Raw genomic sequence first — 19,875 nt, forward strand, 5'->3', positions numbered from 1 at the left:
TTCTACTTTCTGTCTTTTTTTCTGGGACACATAGGTTTTCTTTCTTTCTCTCTCTCTCTCTCTCTTTCTCCTTTTCTTTTCCCTTTTCTTGTCTTGTCTTGTCTTTTCTTTCTTTCATGGAGTCTTGTTCTGTTGCCAGGCTGGAGTACAGTGGTACGATCTCTGCCCACTGCAATCTCTGCCTCCCAGGTTCAAGCAATTCCTGTGCCTCAGCTTCCTGTGTAGCTGGGACTACAGGCATGTGCCACCACACCAAGCTAATTTTTTTGTATTTTAGTAGAGACAGGGTTTCACCATGTTGGCCAGGATGGTCTCAATCTCCTTACCTCATGATCTACTCACATTGGACTCCCAAAATGCTGATTTCATGGGCGTGAGCCACTATGCCTGGCTGAGACATATAGGTTTTCTAAAGGCAAACAAAGCATTATACAATCTTTGTGTTTAATTGTTTTTATTTTTTATTTACTTATTTTTTAAATTGACAAAGATTGTATATATTTATTATGTACAACATGTTAATTTAAAATATGTATACATTATGGAATAGCTAAATTGAGTTAATTAACACATGCATTACCTCACAACATCATTTTTTTTTGTGATGAGAACACAGAATCTATTCTCTTGACAATTTTTAAAAATACAATACATTGTTACTAACGATAGTCATTGCATTTTACAATAGATCTCTTGAACTTATTTCTCCTATCTAACTAAAATTTTGCATCCTTTGGCCAACATGTCCTCAAACCCTACTCCCCTACCCTCAGCCCTGGTAACCACTATTCTACTCCCTACCTTCTATGAGTTCAACTTTTTAAGATTCTGCATATAAATGAGATCATATGGTATTCATCTTTCTGTGCTTGGCTTATTTCATTTAACATAAGTCCTCCAGGTTCATCCATGTTGTCTCAAATGACAGGACTTTCTTCTTTTTCAAGGTTGTATGGTATTGCATTGTGTATATATACCACAGTTTCTTTATCCATTCATCCTTTGGTGGACATTTGGGTTGATTCCATATCTTGGCTATTGTATATAGTGCTGCAGTAAACATGGGAGTGGAGATATCTCTACAATATAGTGATTTTATTTCCTTTGGATATATACCAAGTAGTGGAATTGCTAGATTATATAGTAATTATATTTTTGATTTTTTGAGGAGCATATATACTATTTTTCATAATGACTGTGCTAATTTACATTCTCACCAACAGTGTGCAGGGTTTCTTTTTGTGCATTTTCACAAACACTTGCTATTTTTTTTCTTCTTGATAATGACCATTTTAACAGGTATGAAATAATATTTCATTATGGATTTAATTTGCATTTCCCTGATTACTAATATTAAGCATTTTAAAATATACTTGTTGGGCATTTATATGTTTTCTTTTGTAAAATGCCTATTCAGGCCCTTTGCCCATTTTAAAAACCAGTTTATTTGTTTTTCTTGATATTGAGTTGTTTGAGTTTTTTTATATATTTTGGATATTAACCCATTATTAGATATATAGTTTGCAAATATATTCTCTCACTCTGTAGGTTGTCTCTTCACTCTGTTGATTGTTTCCTTTGCTGTGCAGCAGCTTTTTAGCTTGCTATACTCCCATTTGTATATTTTTCTTTTGTTGTCTCTACATTTGGGTTCACAGCCAAAAAGATCATTGCTGAGACCAATATCCTGGAGCTTTTCCTCTATGTTTTCTTCTAGTGGTTTCATAGTCTCAACCATTACAGTTAAGTCTTTAATCCCCTTAGAGTTAATTTTTGTGTGTTGTGTGAGATAAGGGTCTAATATAATTTGTCTGCATGTGGACATGCCATTGTTCCAGCATCATTTATTGAATAGACTATCCTTTTCCCATTGTTTGTTCTTGGTAACTTTGTCAAAAATTAATTGACCATAATGCATGGATTGATTTCTGGGTTCTCTAATCTGTTTTATTGGTCTATGTGTCTGTTTTTATGCTGGTACCATGCTGTTTTGATTACTGTAGCTTTGTAGCACATTTTGAAGTCAGGTAGCATGATGCTGCCAGCTGTGTTCTTTTTGCTCAAGATCGCTTTGGCTATTTGGTGTCTTTTGTGGTTTCAAGCAAATTTGAGGATTGTTTTATCTATTTCTGTAAAAAATGTCACCAGAATTTTGACAAGGTTTGCATTGAATCTGTAGAGCAACTTGAGTAGTATAGATATCTTAACAATAAAATTTGGGGAGCACATTAAAACTTAATCTCTTAAATTACTTTATTATAATTGATTACAAGTTAAACGTGATGCTCAGAATGTTAATCGCATTATAAAGATCATTATGAAGAAGTTTCCAGAGATGGCGACCATCAAGAAAAACTTGGAAGAATGTAATAGGTTAAAAATAATGGATGAAAGCAGTTGAACTATTTCAGACAGGAGCTAATAGAAACAGAAGTAGATTCACAAAGGTATGAGGTAATAGTTGTATGCTGAAGAATAATAACCATAACACCCTCTCTCTCACCTGGAGAAAGAGTTAAATGAAGGAAGAATGAGAGATAAAAATCTACACAAATTGGTATATTTGGGGAGGGCTTTATTTTTTATTTTTATTTTCTAGAGACAGAGTCTGGCTCCGTTGCTTAGACTGAAATGCAGTGGCACAATCGTACCATCACTGAACTCCCGAGCTCAAGTGATTCTTCCACCTTGGCCTCACAAAGTGCTAGTATTACAGGTGTGAGCCACTGCACCTGGCCAAGAGGACTTTAAAGGCAAGGCTGAGGAATACAGATTTGATTTATTCATTTATTTTCATTTATTTATTCAACCAACATTTGTTGAAGATCAGTTATAGGCAGTCATCATGCCAGACACTTGAAAAAGCACAATCCTACCCTGAGGAGTTCCGTGCAAATTTTATATGATAGGAGCTGGAAAGAATCCTGCATAGGATGGAAGTTATGATGAAAATGGTGTTTGAGGGAGATGTTTCTATTTATGCATAGCAGGATATGAGCACTAAAACATTAGTGGTCAGGAGATCAGCAAAGAGACTGGTGTAGCTGTTCATCAATGAACATCTTGGGTATTGTGAGGTTGGTGTGAATTTAGGAGGGCAAAATGAAAGACTTTGGCCTTTTGTAACAAATTGAACAAATGTATTGGTTGGGAGAAGAGGGAAGAGAGAGAGAGAGATACTAAAAAACTTTAAGGTTTCAAGCCTTGCTCACCAAGAGTCCAAGATTACGAGGTCCTTGAAAAAACATTACGATGACCAGTGGAGCAGCTGAGAGTAGAGGTCCTAGTATTTGACTTGTAACCAGCCTCACACAGAGCTCCTTTTTTTTTTTTGGCCTGGAAAAGGCAACATAGCATCTTGAGTCATTTCAATAACTTCCAATGTAACAAGAAAAACCTAACTTTTCCTCGTATGGGATTTTATACTTCCTGTGTTCTAGACCCTTTGAAGCTTTTTAGGGTAGCAGTCTCTATGTTCATTCATTAACCTTGGTCTGGTTGTGACCTTAGCTCTGTATTTTTTTTTCCTAGTGGATTTCTACCAGTCTCTACTTTCTCTTTTCTTGTGCTAGATGCTGGCCCATCTAGCTTATTTCCCTCCCCAGCATTTGTGCTAGATGCTGGCCCATCTAGCTTATTTCCAACTCAACCCTCAATATCTGAATATTAATTGTGAATCATATTTTGACATTCACTATTCCAAGCATTTTTAAATTATTATAATATTATTAGCACTGTGCTAGACACACAGAACATAACTAGTAGCTTTAATATCCTTGAACATCTTACCCAAATATACATAACCCTCCATCCATGATGATTTAGTTTTAACATTCATGGCTTTACACAAGCATTTATCTGATTCATTGTTCCTGAGTACTCACTCTGAATAATGGCTAATGTTTGTTTCGGTGACTAAGGTGATTTTTTAAAATATCACATTGGGTTTATTCACATAGACAAATGTATTTCAACCTGAAGAGTGTATGTTAGGCCTTTGCAATTTTTTAAAATAATAACTTTATTGAAATAAATTCACATAACATACAATACATCCATATAAAGTGTACAGTTCAGTGGCCTTTAGTATATTCACTGAATTGCGCAACCATCAAGACAATCAATTTTAGAAGAATTTCACCAATCCAAAAGAAACCTTGTATCTACAGCAGTCATTCCTCTTTCCTTTCCGACTCTCCAGCCCTCAGAAATCTCTACTCTACTTTCTGTCTCTCCATGTATTTCTGTTCTTGGTATTTCCTATAAAGAGAATGGTATTATATGTGGTCTTTGTGTCTGGCTCTTTTTACTTAGCATAATATTTTCAAGGTTAATCCATGTTGTTGCATGTGTCACTACTTCATTCCTTTTGGTGTTGATAATATTCCATTGTATGGATATACCTTGATATTTATCCACATAAGATATACAGATGACCAATAGCACATGAGAAGATGCTTAACATCATTAAGTATCATTTAAATACAAATCAGAACTACAGTGAGATACCACTTCACATCTTGCCCGAATATACATAACCCTCCATGTATATTAACCCATTATATTAACTTACTAAAAAGACAAAAAATAACACATTTACAAGACTGTGGAGAAATGGAAACCCTTTTACACTACTGGTGGCAATGTAAAATGGTACAGCTGCTTTGGAAAACACCTTGGCTATTACTCGGAAAGGTAAACATAGACTTATTATATAACACAACAATTTCACTCTTAACTATGTACTGATGAGAAATGAAAACATATGTCTACATAAAAACTTACACTTGAATGTTCATAGCAGCACTCTTCATAATAGTCCAAAGTGGAAGCCCCCTCAAGTGATTTCGCTGCAGACTTTACAGAAGAGGGACGTTCATTTGCGAGTAAAAACTACCATATTTTTTCAGGTAATATTTAGGATTGGTAGAGCAATCAAAGAGGTATTTCCTCTTGGTAAAATTGGCAACTTAGAATAAAAGCATAATTGAATATGTGGATAAGATCTCAAAGGAAATGAGCATGGAAGAGAAGGATAGAAGATTTAAGCCTAAGCTCGAGGAAACAGAGCTAACATTATGGCTTTAACTATTAAAAAACAGGTACATATGTTACCTAAAAGAGTTAGTGTCTTTTTAAAATCTTTGGAGTAGTCATGCACTGGGAGAATTCGATTTATTATTTTTTTAAACTCCATTGTTCTAACATTTATTTCCAGTCCCATTGGAATTGTCTAATGACTAAAGTCCTAAAATATGGAATGAATTAGTGTTCATAAAACTACTTTACAACTTATAAGGCCCTATAAAAAGCAAAACATTATTAGCTTATGAGGGAAAATGCCTTTTATGTGAATTTATTGGCATCATTTATTTGTGTCAAGAATAAAATTCATTTTATTACTGATGTCATACGAAAATTAAATGCATCCAGGAAAAGTTGATGCTTTAAATACAATTCTTGAAACTTTAAGCCTGGTCCTGTATTTGGTGGGAAGAATCTCTGTCAGTCCTGATAGGGCAAAGTTTGAGTATCTGTCATAGTAACAATGTACTAACAGCAAAAGGCTCTATAGCACTTTCTGTGTGTCAGTCCTATTGTAAACTCTTTACATATATTGATCCATTTATTTCTCTCAACAATCCTAAGAGGCAGGCAGTATTATTATCTCCATATTGCAGATGAGAGAAGTGAGGAGCAGATTGATTAAGTAATGTGCCCTAAATCAAAAAGTTAGTAAGTTATAGAGTCAGGATTGGTGCAAAGGCAGTTCCATTCCTAAGACTGTGCTATTAACCACTATACTATACTTGTGTTGCTGTTGTATATATTACAGCAGCCTTGTGCAGATGCAGACATCAGAGCCCTGGGCTGCCTCGGTAGAGCAGGTCAAGAACATTTCCATGAAGCAAAGTTCCCAGGGTTGGCAAATGTTGTCTTTGATTGCCCTGCAGAAGCTCAGAATCAAACAATATGATTTTAAAGTGTATGACTGTGTGATAAGGGACTTATTAGATGCTATCACTGAGTATGTATATGTGTCTATATATATATATAAATTGTTTTTTATATATGTAATATAATAATGTAATAAGCTAAATGATAAGTAATAGTAGTTTATTTCCAATAGGGAGAATTTACTGCAATAGACCATAACTTCCAGAGTGATTGTGGATGCATACAGTATCTCTGTGGTAACTATGTCTTTTATAACTTTTAAATTATAAATGAATATCATTAGTATCTGTTTTTCACTATTAACAAGTTAAAAATCTCATGTTTGAGACACATATTATACATTTTAAGCCATTTGCCAGTATTTGAGTATAAAAATGCATTATTATGTTTCAATTTCCTCTTTTGTAATATCTCTAAATGTTCTGAGAATGGAATAACAGAACAGAAATATAAATATTTTTTCAGAGGCCTCAGAGAATTTTAAAGTTGGCATTAGGCTCTTTTTAATATGTCTGTATTTAACTTAAAAATATAGACATCTAAAGAGTATGAAGTTATGCTCATTATATTATTATTATTATTAATGTATTTTTATTAAGACAGGGTCTCGCTCTGTTACCCAGGCTGGAGTATAGTGGCTCCCTCCCAGCCCACTGCAGCCTCGAACTTCTGGGCTCAAGCAATCCTTCCGCCTTAACTGCCTGAGTAGCTTGTACTACAGACGTGCATCACCACACCCAGCTTTTTTTTTGGAAATGGGGTCTTGCTATGTCGCCCAGGATGGTCCCAAAATTCTGGTCTCTAGCAATCCTCTTGCCTTGGCCTCAGAAAGTGCTGGGATTGTAGGTGTGAGCCACTGTGCCTGGCCAAGAACTCATATTCCAAACTTGCTATAAAATATGGATTTTGGAGGAAGTTCAATCAGTAAACAGCAGTTGATTTTACAGATAAATTTTTATTTTATGTTAAGAAATAGTGTACTACAGTTTTAAGTAAATATTGGGTTATTAAAAATATGTAAATGTGAAAATCTTCATTAGTTTTGAAAAATTGGCACATCAGAATGACAACATAAACTCAAATATAAGTTCTAATGATGGATTAGTAAAAATCTCAACAGTGTATTTTCTTATTGACTATTTTTTCTGTTTTAGAAAAGGATGATGTGTGTGTATTCCAAGAAGTATCAGTATTGAATCCTGGACAATCCATGATAAAATATTTGGAAGAAGACTTTTGTTATACTATAGAGTGTCTGGAAGAAAAAGATAACCATACAGGCTTTCACACTCTGAATTTTACAGTGGTGAATTGTTCAAAAAAATGTGATGTTGTAAGTATTCTTTGTAAGTTATTCTGGTGAGAGTTAATACATTCAAAAATGGCAGAGTTATGGAATTAGAAATGGTGAATACTCCATTAGTTAAAAATAAACATTGTATAGTTCTTCAATAGTCTACTATTTTGTAATGTATCTATAAAACATAGATTTTCACTTTCCTGTGCATAACCTTGAACTTCAGGAGTCTTATTATATACAGCTTGCCAGGTTGCCTTACCTGAGGTTGTTACACCTGCTTGATGAATTTGGCTGTTAGAAGTAAAGGTTAACATCTATCTCACTTCTAATATAACCATGTAAAGTCAATCATTATTGGAAGCTTCTCATATTCAACCTTAGAAATTCTTACAATTGTCTGGAGAGAGCTAGTAGTTATGTTTGGAAGAAATAACTCTCCAGAAGTAATTCATTAAAATATTGATATGGTGTCGCTAATCTCATTATATGCAGCACCAGGTATATACTCCATCCCCAAGTGATTATGATTGTTGTGGTACCTGCAAAAATGTATCCTGCAAATTCCAGATGGAAAATGGAACATCAGTTGTATACGCGGTATGTTTCATGGAGAGTAACGCTCTGTGCTATTTTCTGAAGGAGGAGTTCTTGAGTCAAAGTTTGGAAAATGTCTCCCCCACACACTGCATACAGCAAAGACAGTACACCTACATCACACAAACCACAGTTACATTTGTTACATTTTAAAGTATCTGATAATTTATGTTGTAAAGAAAAATGCTTAACTTGTGACCCAAATTTATTTTGTCATATGTCTTCACTCCTTTTTTCTAGATGTAAGGAATAGGCTTTGAGAAATGCTGATTGCAAAGGAAAGGAACAATTAATACTTTTATGTGACAGCTAATTTTCGATTTCAGATAAATTACATATTACTGTTTCCTGAATTTGAATATTTACAGATATTTTCTAATTGAGGTTCACAGAAGACCTTAAGCTATACGTAAAATTAGAATATAAGACAAGAAAATAGTCAAGTTCATCAGAATTCTTTACTGATCTGTAAGGAATCTTCAAGCCAAAGTTTGACTACTACTACTATTATTATCATTTTTTTTTTTTGCAAATTCCAAAAATATAATTCTATCTCTTAAAGCAAATTAACAGAGGTATCAACAGATTAGCATATATATAATCTATCACAGAGATAGAATTCTTTGGAATAGACAGTTGACATTTTTCTAATCAATACATATTACGTACAAAAATACACTTGATTTGGTAAGAAAGTAGTGTCAAGGAGGAAATATATATACATATATATGTATATCTATAATACACATGTATATTTTTATTATGTTCAAATCAGTATTGGTTCCTTCACCCTTTCTTTTTAAAAATAAATACTTCATTTGGTTGCAAATGACATTTATAAATTTAACTCATGAATTTCTCAGCTTTGACTTAATTAAATATGCAAAAAAATTAGAAACACATATTTTTTTAAATGCAAAAGGAAAAATACCTGAATCCAATGAGCTTATTATGTTTAAAAATATCTAAGAGCATGCAATGTAAGGTTTCATGTCTTTAAAGTGCCTTCTCCTTTCCCAAACTGTCTTCATGACTGCTGAAAATCCTTTAAGATTATATGTATAGATTGGCCTAATACTTGATTAAACAAAAAGCCTATGTTGTACCAGGTTAAATGGTTGACTATTTAGGACATGCTTACACTTTCTTTAAATGGTTTTAAGAGTGTGACGGTTACTGTTCATCTGAAAATAACCACAAAGTGGCAACATCCTGATTCAGAACAGGGGTAGATGTTTGAATCTCCAGTAGTAGTAAGGATGGAGTGGCAATAAAAAAACCTTATGATACAAAGTGTTTACTTGCACAGAATTAAGTCAATTTGTCCAGCACCATGGAAAGTAACTTGAGATTCAAAAATGTAGCCTTCTGCATCATAGCTGGCAGCCTGGTCTGGTGTATAAATTTATCAAGAGAATGGCCTTAATTAATTTAAGGTAAAATCTATGAGAAATTGAGAAGGCCTAGAACAACACACCCTCCACCGTGGTCAATCTTCTTAAAGTAGAATAAAATGAAAAAGAGACGTATTTTCCATCTCTTTTATGAATTTTCCTTTTTGCCTAAGTGATGAGGTAATGCTGACATTAACTACTTTCATTTTTTAAATGTGAGTTATAAAATAAAAATATAGATTAACAATTATTTCGGCCGAGTTTACTTTTAAATAGAAATTCTGAAATCAAGAATGAAACAGTTATTATATTTAAATACTTCTTGAAAGAATAGGGATAAATTTTTAAATAATGTAAGGTATGCACAATTAGAACCACAAGCCAATAAACACTGTCATTTAAATATTTCTTTAAACTTTTTGGCAATAAGGGAGTAGAAGGAAGAATAAACACATCTCAAGAAAGGAGGTATATAAGTAATAAGATTTGTTGTTTTATAATTAGTGAGAAAATATTAGAGCAAGACCTTTGACACTTACTTAAATTAGATAATTTTGTAGTAGAAACAGATACCTATTTGCTTCTTCATTCTCTATTTATTTCACATTTACCTTGCAGTTCTAGTATGAAACCTAGCATATACAAATACACCATACATGTGTACGTATTTTTTATCATTTTAGTTAAGTATACACCATACATGTATATTTCTAATTATTTTATAATTATATACACATGCATTTCTAATCATTTTAGATAAATTTAAGGTCATTTTCAGATGGAACATTTTGTGTCACAAGAAGCCTCTGCATCTTGATTTGACTTTTTATTCAATAGAGTAATATTGTACTTAAGAAATACAGCAGATTTTAATATGCTAAGTAGTAACTTTCTTTTTATTTTTTAGGAAGGGAGTACCTGGCACTATAACTGCACCACATATGAATGTATTAAAACTGATGAAGGAGCAATAATTCTCAACTACACTATGGTCTGTCCCCCTTTTAATGAGACTGAATGCAAAATGGTTTGTACTTTGTTATATCTAAGAAAATTTAGATAATTATATAATTAGAAAATTTATATAATTTAGAAAATATACATTAATATTGTCTAAGGTCATACTTACATTGTGGCTTATACATAATAGTTAATGTGTTATTTTCATGAATAAATAAAAACTCTGTTCTATTTTTCCCATTTGAAATTTTGAGTTATATACAATGTTCCAGGTAATTCTGACTATCTTTGAGTAGATACTTTGTAATCATTGGGTTTTTATCTATAGATCCAAAGATTATTGAAAAATCATTTGATCAGCAGACTTGGCCTTCCCTTTAATATGGATTAATAAGCTAAGGAATCAGAGCTTGGGAAATTTTCTTTCTTAAACAAACAGTGAGATTTATGATGTCATTCAGCTTTAATGCATGCTGGCCTATGTGATGCTTGCCTTAGCTTTTCTGGTCACAGGCCACTGAAAAATTTAGTACAAGTCACAAGATTGCCTATTCTTAAGTTTTGCTCTATAACTTTCCCTATTCTCTCAGAGAAGAGTTTACTGGGAGAGTACATTTGTGAACGTGATATAATTTTTATTTTGCAAGATTTTTGTAGCTTTATTTATTTAGACATAATAATTCCTAATGAAAACTAAGCTTTGTTCTGTTGTATAATGAAATAGTACAGTCTAGTCTCATTGACATTTTTTTTCAGGATGTACCTTTTCAATGATGATGGCTGGCTGGCTAGCTAGATATAACATGTACTAAAGTCACAGAATTTCTGCCCTGGAAAGCATCTGGGCATCATCTTGTTTCACAGACTAATATTTATAGAGTAAATCATTCTCTTATTTCAACTGCAGTTAGCAGGTTGCTAAAGCAATTAGTAGTTCCTGTAAAAGTTTAGTCTTAGACAAGAGTCCTTCCAAGGAAGGAAACATTTTTTCATAATAAACTATTAAAGAAAAAGATGTACAATTTTAGCAGTCAGTTATATTCAGAAACTCAAGTCAAATGGAAGTGGTTTAGGTTATTTCAAGGAGTTGAAAATATATAATGGTCATTATTTAGAATAGCTGTTATTATTTTGTTTCAATAAAAATATTTTGTGCCATTTAAAGTGTCCTTTTTAGTAGAATAATCCTTTTACACTCTTTTCCGTAGTACCAATGTATACATAATGTATTTTTAAGCAAACTATCCACTCTAGATTTTAAAAACAAATTCTTTTTAGTAATAGTTAAATTCCAATTATTCTTCTATAAAGACTTTGCGATATTTGATAAAAGTTTTAGAAAAGTTAGTTTTCTTGTTCTAGTATAAGAGAGCATGGATGAACACCATATTCTTGGACTTTGTTCATTTTTTCTCTTTCTAGAATGAAGGGATTGTGAAGCTTTATAATGAAGGCTGTTGCAAGATCTGTAAGTGAGAGCATATTCCATGCATTTACTTGATAGATTAGTTTTAATTGCTCATAGTGAGTATGGTTTTTCTCACAAAATTCAATTCCTATGATGTAAAGAGGAAAACAAATTTTATAAAGTGTTTTTGTATCATATGTTTTTTGTATCATATGGTTAATAATTTTATAAATTAGTCTTTAACTTCTGGAGTGTAAAGAAAGTGTTTTCATTTAGATTAATTTTAATTTAAATATTAAATTTTTATTGTGGCATATTACAAATGGTATTTCATAAGATTTCAGTGTATTTAAAATTTAAAAGTGTCTTGTGATCATATTTGTTTGAACCATGCTGAACTTACACAAACAAGTAGATTACAGTTAAAATGGCATTGTGACTCCAAAAACAACATATGGGGTGTAGTACTTTTCAAACCTGTTTGAACAAGTATATAGTTTTATACAATAAATTTGGTTAATATCATTTTAGTAAATAATATTTATATCCTTTTCATAAAAGTTCTCATAGTTGTTTTCATAATTAAAGCTATCTGAATGCAATATATTTTTTATTAACTTGGATTATAAGGTTTATTTCATAGTAATTTTTTTTATGAGACAGAGTTTTGCTCTATTGCCCAAGCTGGAGTGTAGTGGCATGATCTCAGCTCGCTGCAACCTCTGCCTCCTGCGTCCACGCAATGCTCATGCCTCAGCCTCCTGAGTAGCTGGGATTACAGGCATGTGCCACCACGCCCGGCTAATTTTTATATTTTTAGTAGAGATGGGGTTTCAGTGTTGGCCAGGATGGCCTCAAACTCCTGGCCTACCTCATCCTCCCAAAGTGCTAGGATTACCATTTCCTAGTAATTTTGAATATTTTTAAGGACTGAATAATTTGAATAATTTTAAGTGGGTTATCCATGAAACCACATTTAGTTTTTCTTGTTTATGAATTTATCTCAATATAAAAATATAGAAATTTTGAGAAAATTGGCATAGACAGTAATTTTAAAATTTAGAGAAGCTTTTAGGAAAGGGGCACAACAAGGTTCAATTTAGTAATACCATGCTGTAACCACAGCACTTTGGGAGGCCAAGGTGAGTGGATCACGAGGTCAGAAGATCGAAACCATCATGGCCAACATGGTGAAACCCTGTCTCTACTAAAAATACAAAAATTAGCTGGACATGGCAGCACGTGCCTGTGATTCCAGCTACTTGGGTGACTGAGGCAGGAGAATCACTGAACCCGAGAGGCGGAGGTTGCAGTGAGCCAAGATCATGCCACTGCACTCCAGCCTGGTGACAGAGCTAGACTCTGTCTCCAAAAAAAAAAAAAAAAAAAAAAAAAAAAAAACCAAAAACAAACAAACACAAAAAACAAAACAAAAAACCGTGGTATAGGGCCAGATTCTTAGATATGAACTGACATGCCTCTTGAGAAAGATTTCTGAACTTCTTTCATGAAAGACTAAATCCCATAAATATGTAAGAGTAGTCTTATATTTTTAGATCCATAGAGTCATATTGAACAGAATATTAGAAAGTATTAAAGTGTTAATACAAATACTATATAATATATACTATCTATGTACAATATATAACATGTAATATATTATAATTTATTCCCCCCAAAATCCAGTGAAATAGGTTCTGACGTTATCTTGATTTTCTGCTTAGTGGGGTTAAATAATTTGTCCAAGTCATACCTCTTATGAGTGATAATGCTAGGAATCTACTGCGGGCCTGATTTCACATCCTGCTTCTTAACTCTTCATGGTATTCTGGAACATTGCCAGGACAAGTTTTAGGAGAGGGCAGAGACTGAATGATGAGCTCTGCTGAAGTGGCAGGGCTAGAATGACTGAATTTTTATTTACATAATGTCTAAAAAGCCAAATTCAATGCACACCTACACATCGACAACAAGCAAAAATGTCCAGCATAGGATGGCCTGACATCTAATTTGTTATTATATTAGTTTGCAGGGCTGCTGTAACAAACCAAAAAGTGGTTGAAATAGAAATTTATGGAGATTAGAACTCCAAAACGAAGATGTCAGCAGGGCTGGTTCCTTGGAGGGATTGTGAAAGAGAGTTCTGCTCCAAACCTCTTTCCTTGGCATGTAGATGGCCATCTTCATGCTCACATGGTGTTTTCCCTGTATGTGTGTCTGACTCCAGATTTCTCCTTTTTACATGAACACCAGTTATACTGAATTAGCAACCCCAATGATCTCATTTTTGCTCAATTATCCCTGCAAAGATCTTGTGTCCAAATAAGATCACATTCTAAGATACACAGGTATTTTAAAAGACACCATTCAACTCATGATAATTATATTGGGAAGACTTTTAGGGATAATATAATATCACCTAGATATTTTTAATCACTAAGGCTTTAATTATATACACACTGATTAAAAACATTCTGTTCATTAGAAATAAGCATGTTTTCATTCAGAATTCTTTAAATCAAATATAAACTAATATGAATCAAATAGTCATTGTATCAGGAACTCAAAGAATGAAATTTAACTTTAGAATATGAGGAAATTTAAGATTTCACTTTTTTTTTTTAATCTTCTTCTTCAGAGTCTAGACTCTTCCTTAGGTATGAGATGCAGGAATAGAGTCACATGGCAATGTTAAGGCCCTGGCTTCTGTATCCCCATGTTAATTATTAGAGAAGTGAGTATATTTATGATAACTCAGGGAAGACAGGGGAATATCTCTGTGACTAATCATACGAATGACCAGTATTGGCTGCCACACATTGACACTCTATTAAGCACATTGCTGACAGGGCCACACGTAATCTTCACCACAGTCCTGGGAGACAGGTATGTTTTCCCTAAAGAAGAGAAATAGAAGGTTCAGAGAGAAGCTGATCACACTATTCAATAATAAATTTAGGTCTGTCCAGTATCTGGGCCCAAGATCTTTCAACTTTGCTGAGTTCTTTGAAGTTGCAGAATAATAACAAGCCACTTCAGTTTCTCTCATCTGACGTGAAAGGACTCGTAATGTAGTTTCTGCTGGCCTATTTGAAAACCCTTTTCTGCTGTCTTTGCTTTCTGAAGACCAGGCTATGTTGAAGAGATTGTGGAGGCTGGATACTATCATAGGTTGGATATTATTGAATAAAATCTTTTACAATAAAGTTTTTGAGGAATGAATTAGAAATGCCTCTTGGTACAAACAAACTCAGCTAACAATAAATTAATGCTTCCCCGGTTTCATTTACGGAATGAATTAACTTGTTGGGTTTTTATTGGGTGCCTACATGATGAACATCTTTTTAACCACGGGGACCATAATAGTGAATGAAGCAATATCTGCATGGAGAGTGCTCATTATCAAGAAGGGGAAGAAACACCAAACTCATAAATGTATTGTAATATGTCACTTAGTGATGAGTGGTATATAGAAAAACAATGCAGAATAAAAGGAATGGAGAATGAGAGGGGCTGGGTTGCTAGCTTAAGTGGGGGCTCAGAAAATGTCTTGATGATGAGGCGTCATTTGAGTAGAGACTGAGTGTCCTTGGGAAGCCACCCAGATAGTGAAGAGTGTTCAAAGTGGAGGAAATAGCAAAATGTGGCTGTTGCACAGAAAGTGAGAGGAGGAAGGTGATAGAAAGAAGAGGATGAGGCATCTTATAGGTCATGGTAAAGATGATTTTTTTTCCTTGACTATTCTTATTCTTGAACTTACATAAGAATGGAAGGGCTAAGGAAATAATCACTGAGTGAAAGCACCATAAGGGGCAGAACAGCCGGCACTCAACCAACAGCACTGAGCCTTGAGTCACACCATGAGCAAGAGATCAGTGAAAAGAGAGAGAACCAGCATAGGAGACTGAGGAGCAATGGGTGAGACAGGATGAAAACCAAAGCAGGTGAGCTCAGGAAGCCAAGTATGGAAGGTATATTAAGGAGGACAGAGTGATAGACTGGGTCAAATGCTGCTGAAAAGTCAAATAGGATGAGAACTGAGAGATGATCTTGAAATTTAGCAATTTGGAGGTCGTGAGTGACCTTGAGGATGGTAATTCTTCAGTCAATCTTAGCTACCCATCTCTCCTTCAAGCAGAGTAGCTTAATCTTTATCTATTTCACATGTTGAGATTGTTTTAAATAAGGATTTCATGGCTAACTGTATTTGAAAATTGGGATATAAGTTCACTCTTTTGTAAATAAGGAAACTCAGCAGGATAATTTAGTGATTTTCCTAAAGTGATGAAGCAAGTTGGAATAGAGAGAACCTTGGTTTTTGCATCTTGATTCAGGGATTACACCCACTATCATACATCATTAAATACAGATGCTTGCATGTAATAGCAAGTGATAATCCATCACACACACAGACACATATTAAGATATCATGAATGCATACAAAGTATTTTCATTTGAAATTATAAAAGACCATTTCAGAACTATAAATTCAAGTATGACTCATCCATACATTTCAATATGGTTGATAAGGGATTCTATTAAAATTTTGCATTATTTTATGTTAATGTCCATTAAGATAATGTGGCTTTAAATCTCTCAATTTTTATTTTAAAATTGATGTATATATGTAGTTATGCATTAATTACATATGTGTATATCTGCTTATATACTTTATGGTTCATTCCAAAAATTATTTTAAGCACATATATGCCACACACAGGTTGATGTTAGCATTATTACATGTGTGGAATATTTCTGATTTCTGATTATGATAATTATTCTAAGATAATAAGATATAAAGTGGAAATCAATAAGTGTAAAGCTTATAAGAAAATATATAGAAATCTGTAAGAAAATATAAGAAAATCTATTTAGAAGGTGAAAATAAATATTGCACATAAAAATGTAAGAGGGAAATTTTAAATATCTTTCAATATTGGAATATATTTTATATAAATGCACCAATTTTCAATTGTAAATATATTCATATGTTTAAGAAACAATTTAACATGGGCCTTTGATGAATAAATGCATTTTATATTTTATCAGGCAAACGAGAAGAAAGAATATGCCAGAAAGTGATCATTAAATCGGTCATAAGGAAACAGGACTGTATAAGCCAAAGCCCTGTAAGTGGCAAAATGTCATTTGCTACATAAGTGGCACGCATCTTTTTAGAAAGTATATGTGTTACAGAACGAATAAGTTTGTAAGCCAACAAAATGCCAACACTTACAATATTTAACTGAGATTATTCCTACATTCTAATGTTGCCATATTCTGTTTGTGAAGAAGTATGAATTATTCTTAGCATAATCAACAGTTCTGAATGATGATTGCAATCCAGAGGGATAGAAATTGAATCTAAATGTATTTGACTACATGTTGTCTTCACTATGCAATTTTACTCAGCAAAGAGTCCTGCTTCTAACTTTGTCCCTTTTAATATGACCTGCAGTGTACTTGAGCCATGATAAAACACAGGTTACAATAGATTAACTTTATTGTGATTAACATATTCCATGTATATATATTTATGTCAAGTTATATGTGCACATTTAATGCTTTGAATGTTATGTTGAGCATTGCCATGGAACATCCCTTTGACTTATGTGAATGACATTTCACTTACTGTTTTTCACAATCTTCCAACATGCAGAAGCTTGAGGATTGGAGTGATGAGGAAGAAACCTTTTCATCTGATTTTCTTAGTGAAATCAAATAATAACCAGTACTTTAAAAAGTTTAAGACTTTTTTTCTCACTGTCACTTCTTACAGATAAATGTTGCATCTTGTGACGGCAAATGCCCATCAGCTACTATATATAACATCAATATTGAAAGTCACCTAAGATTCTGCAAGTGTTGTCGTGAAAATGGAGTACGAAACTTGTCTGTACCTCTGTATTGCTCAGGAAATGGCACTGAAATTATGTACACTCTCCAGGAACCCATAGACTGTACATGCCAGTGGAATTAAACTCTTGGGTTCCAAGAACTCTGTACAACATCATAATGTCAAATAGAGTTAACTTTTATTACTATTACTTAGGCATGTGGCAGATTTATGTTGTTTAACAATACTGTATTTTTCAGACTTGGAATGTGGAAATTTAGCACTTAGTACAAAATATATACAGTTTCAATAGCAAAATTAAATTTATTGCCTTACTTTATTTTAGAAAATCAAATGACTGTAAGTTGTTCAGCTGAAATGCTGTTATGTATTTAATTGCAACCTGGTGCAGATACAGTATATTCTCATCAATTGGAAGGTTATTTTGCAAAATTCCTTCAATTTCACTCAATAGCTCTTTTTTTCTTAATTTACAAAGTCTGCTACAGCTATCCAAATTAAGATACCCTTTAATATGTACTCCTTAGTCTGTTAATGTGATCAGTTAAAATAGGCATCTAGATAGCAATAAAGAGTGATATGCTTAGAGACAGATAATAGATTATTTAAAACCTGAATGGTTATTAGGAAAGTCATTGTAAATTCCCCTCATTTTGCAGATGTAACAGATAACCAGAGAAGCTGTGTGACTCGTACAAATTTGTTCAGTGTAATAATATAGTAAATTCATGTTAACAGTTGGGTTAAATTCTAGGTCTCTCTTATTCCAGTACTATATCACTTTTAAAATCCTGAGCAGTATATAGTAAGAGTATATCACATAATCTTTCATTCTTAAAGAGTTTGCATTGGATAGAATTAAGTATTTTAAGTTTGACATGTTTGAAAAATGCCCCGCATACACTGTTATTCCAGTAGTAAGGAACAGGGAAATATAGCATCATTTGCTAAATAGAGGAGATAGATCTTGAACTTTTTTTATATCATTAAAACTGCTATTAAGTGTGTTGTCAGTATTTAACATTTAGTTACTGTCTCATTAACATTTAATTTTGAGAATATACTTGCATACTATTGAAGTTGAGTGCTGTTTCGCTGTTAATGCTGCTGCTTTGCATTGAAGAATGAACTAAATTTATCTGAATGTATTAATAACTTTAAAATGGAATGCTGCACTTTTAAAATGTGGTAGATTATTGACATTTGCAAGAAGAATGTCTTGAGGTCTTTGGAAATCCCCACATTCTTTGCCACCTATAATTAAAAATTGTCTGAATTTTCTCCTCAGCATAAAGGAGTGAATGCCCTGCTTAGTGTAATTGTGAGTATCAAATGAAGCCAAATATCAATAAAAGAACAGTAAAATCACATTGCAAAGCAGATACGGGGCCTCAATTAGATTAGGCTTGAACTAGATTATCTGCTTTCACATACTAATGTTTTCATTTCAAAATCATGTGTCCCCAAAATATTGCAACTTACTAAATATTTTAGATCTCTTGGGTTACTTAAATATGTGTGAAAAAATTAACATTGCATCTGCAAATCCCAGTGTTTACTGTATATGAAATTGATTTATCCTGTTTGTGCTTAATATAAGTGTTCCTGAAATGTTAACATTTCAATATTCTCTGATTCCTGTTAACATATATATATATATAATTAAATGTTTTTTGTTAAAATATATTAAATTTCACTTAAGAGAAAATGTTATGTATCTCAAATAGAAGTAACTAATGTATATTGTCTATGGCCTATTTTTATTTTCATTTTCTGTAAAATATTTGTTATTAAAAATATTAAGTAATCTTTAAACCTATTTGTGGAGAAATGGGAAACATTCTCCTAGAACTTTATAAACATTCAACAAATACAACAAATATGCATTTAGGGCCTACATGTGCCAGGCACTATTATAAACTCTAGGGACACAGTCAAAACTAAACAGACACAGTCCTAACCCCCACGCTACTTAGAGTCTACTAAGAAAGCAGGCCTTAAATAGCCATACATATGAGAGAGTCCAGAAAGAGATTCCAAAACTTATTAGAATGTGTCATATGATAAAGGTGACTCTGAAATCAGTGGAAGGGTGCAAATTGGCTTTTAATAAATAGTGTTGGGACAACTAGATGGTTACTTAAAGAAAAATTTGAATTCATACATCCATTGACATTAGGATAACCTCCAAATGAATCAGAGATTTAAATGTTCAAAAACAAAAGAAGATAGGAGTTTGATAATAACACAAAATTGTAGGTATCCTAGGAAAAACCTAGCAATGTATACTAATATTAGAAGTGCTTTTTGGTTTGACCAAACCTAAACAAATGCTAGAAGTGATATATTGCGTAGGTAATATAATTGCAGCATTGTTTATAATAGAAAAGAACCAACAATAGTT

General features: G+C 33.0%; 1 protein-coding gene across 1 annotated transcript in view; it reads left to right on the plus strand.

Moving 5' to 3' along the window:
- OTOGL (otogelin like) overlaps positions 1-18,492 on the plus strand; it is a 166,409-nt gene extending 147,917 nt beyond the window's left edge. Inside the window, exons 52-58 of the mRNA XM_021922642.2 lie at positions 6,131-6,194; positions 7,113-7,291; positions 7,751-7,855; positions 10,154-10,273; positions 11,629-11,674; positions 16,664-16,743; positions 17,394-18,492. Coding sequence (XP_021778334.2) covers positions 6,131-6,194; positions 7,113-7,291; positions 7,751-7,855; positions 10,154-10,273; positions 11,629-11,674; positions 16,664-16,743; positions 17,394-17,594 — 795 coding nt within the window. The 3' untranslated portion in view covers positions 17,595-18,492. The remainder of the gene's footprint in view (positions 1-6,130; positions 6,195-7,112; positions 7,292-7,750; positions 7,856-10,153; positions 10,274-11,628; positions 11,675-16,663; positions 16,744-17,393) is intronic.
- The last annotated feature ends 1,383 nt before the right edge of the window (positions 18,493-19,875 follow it).

Source organism: Papio anubis, chromosome 9 (genome assembly GCF_008728515.1).
Source record: "Papio anubis isolate 15944 chromosome 9, Panubis1.0, whole genome shotgun sequence".
Lineage (NCBI taxonomy): Eukaryota > Metazoa > Chordata > Mammalia > Primates > Cercopithecidae > Papio > Papio anubis.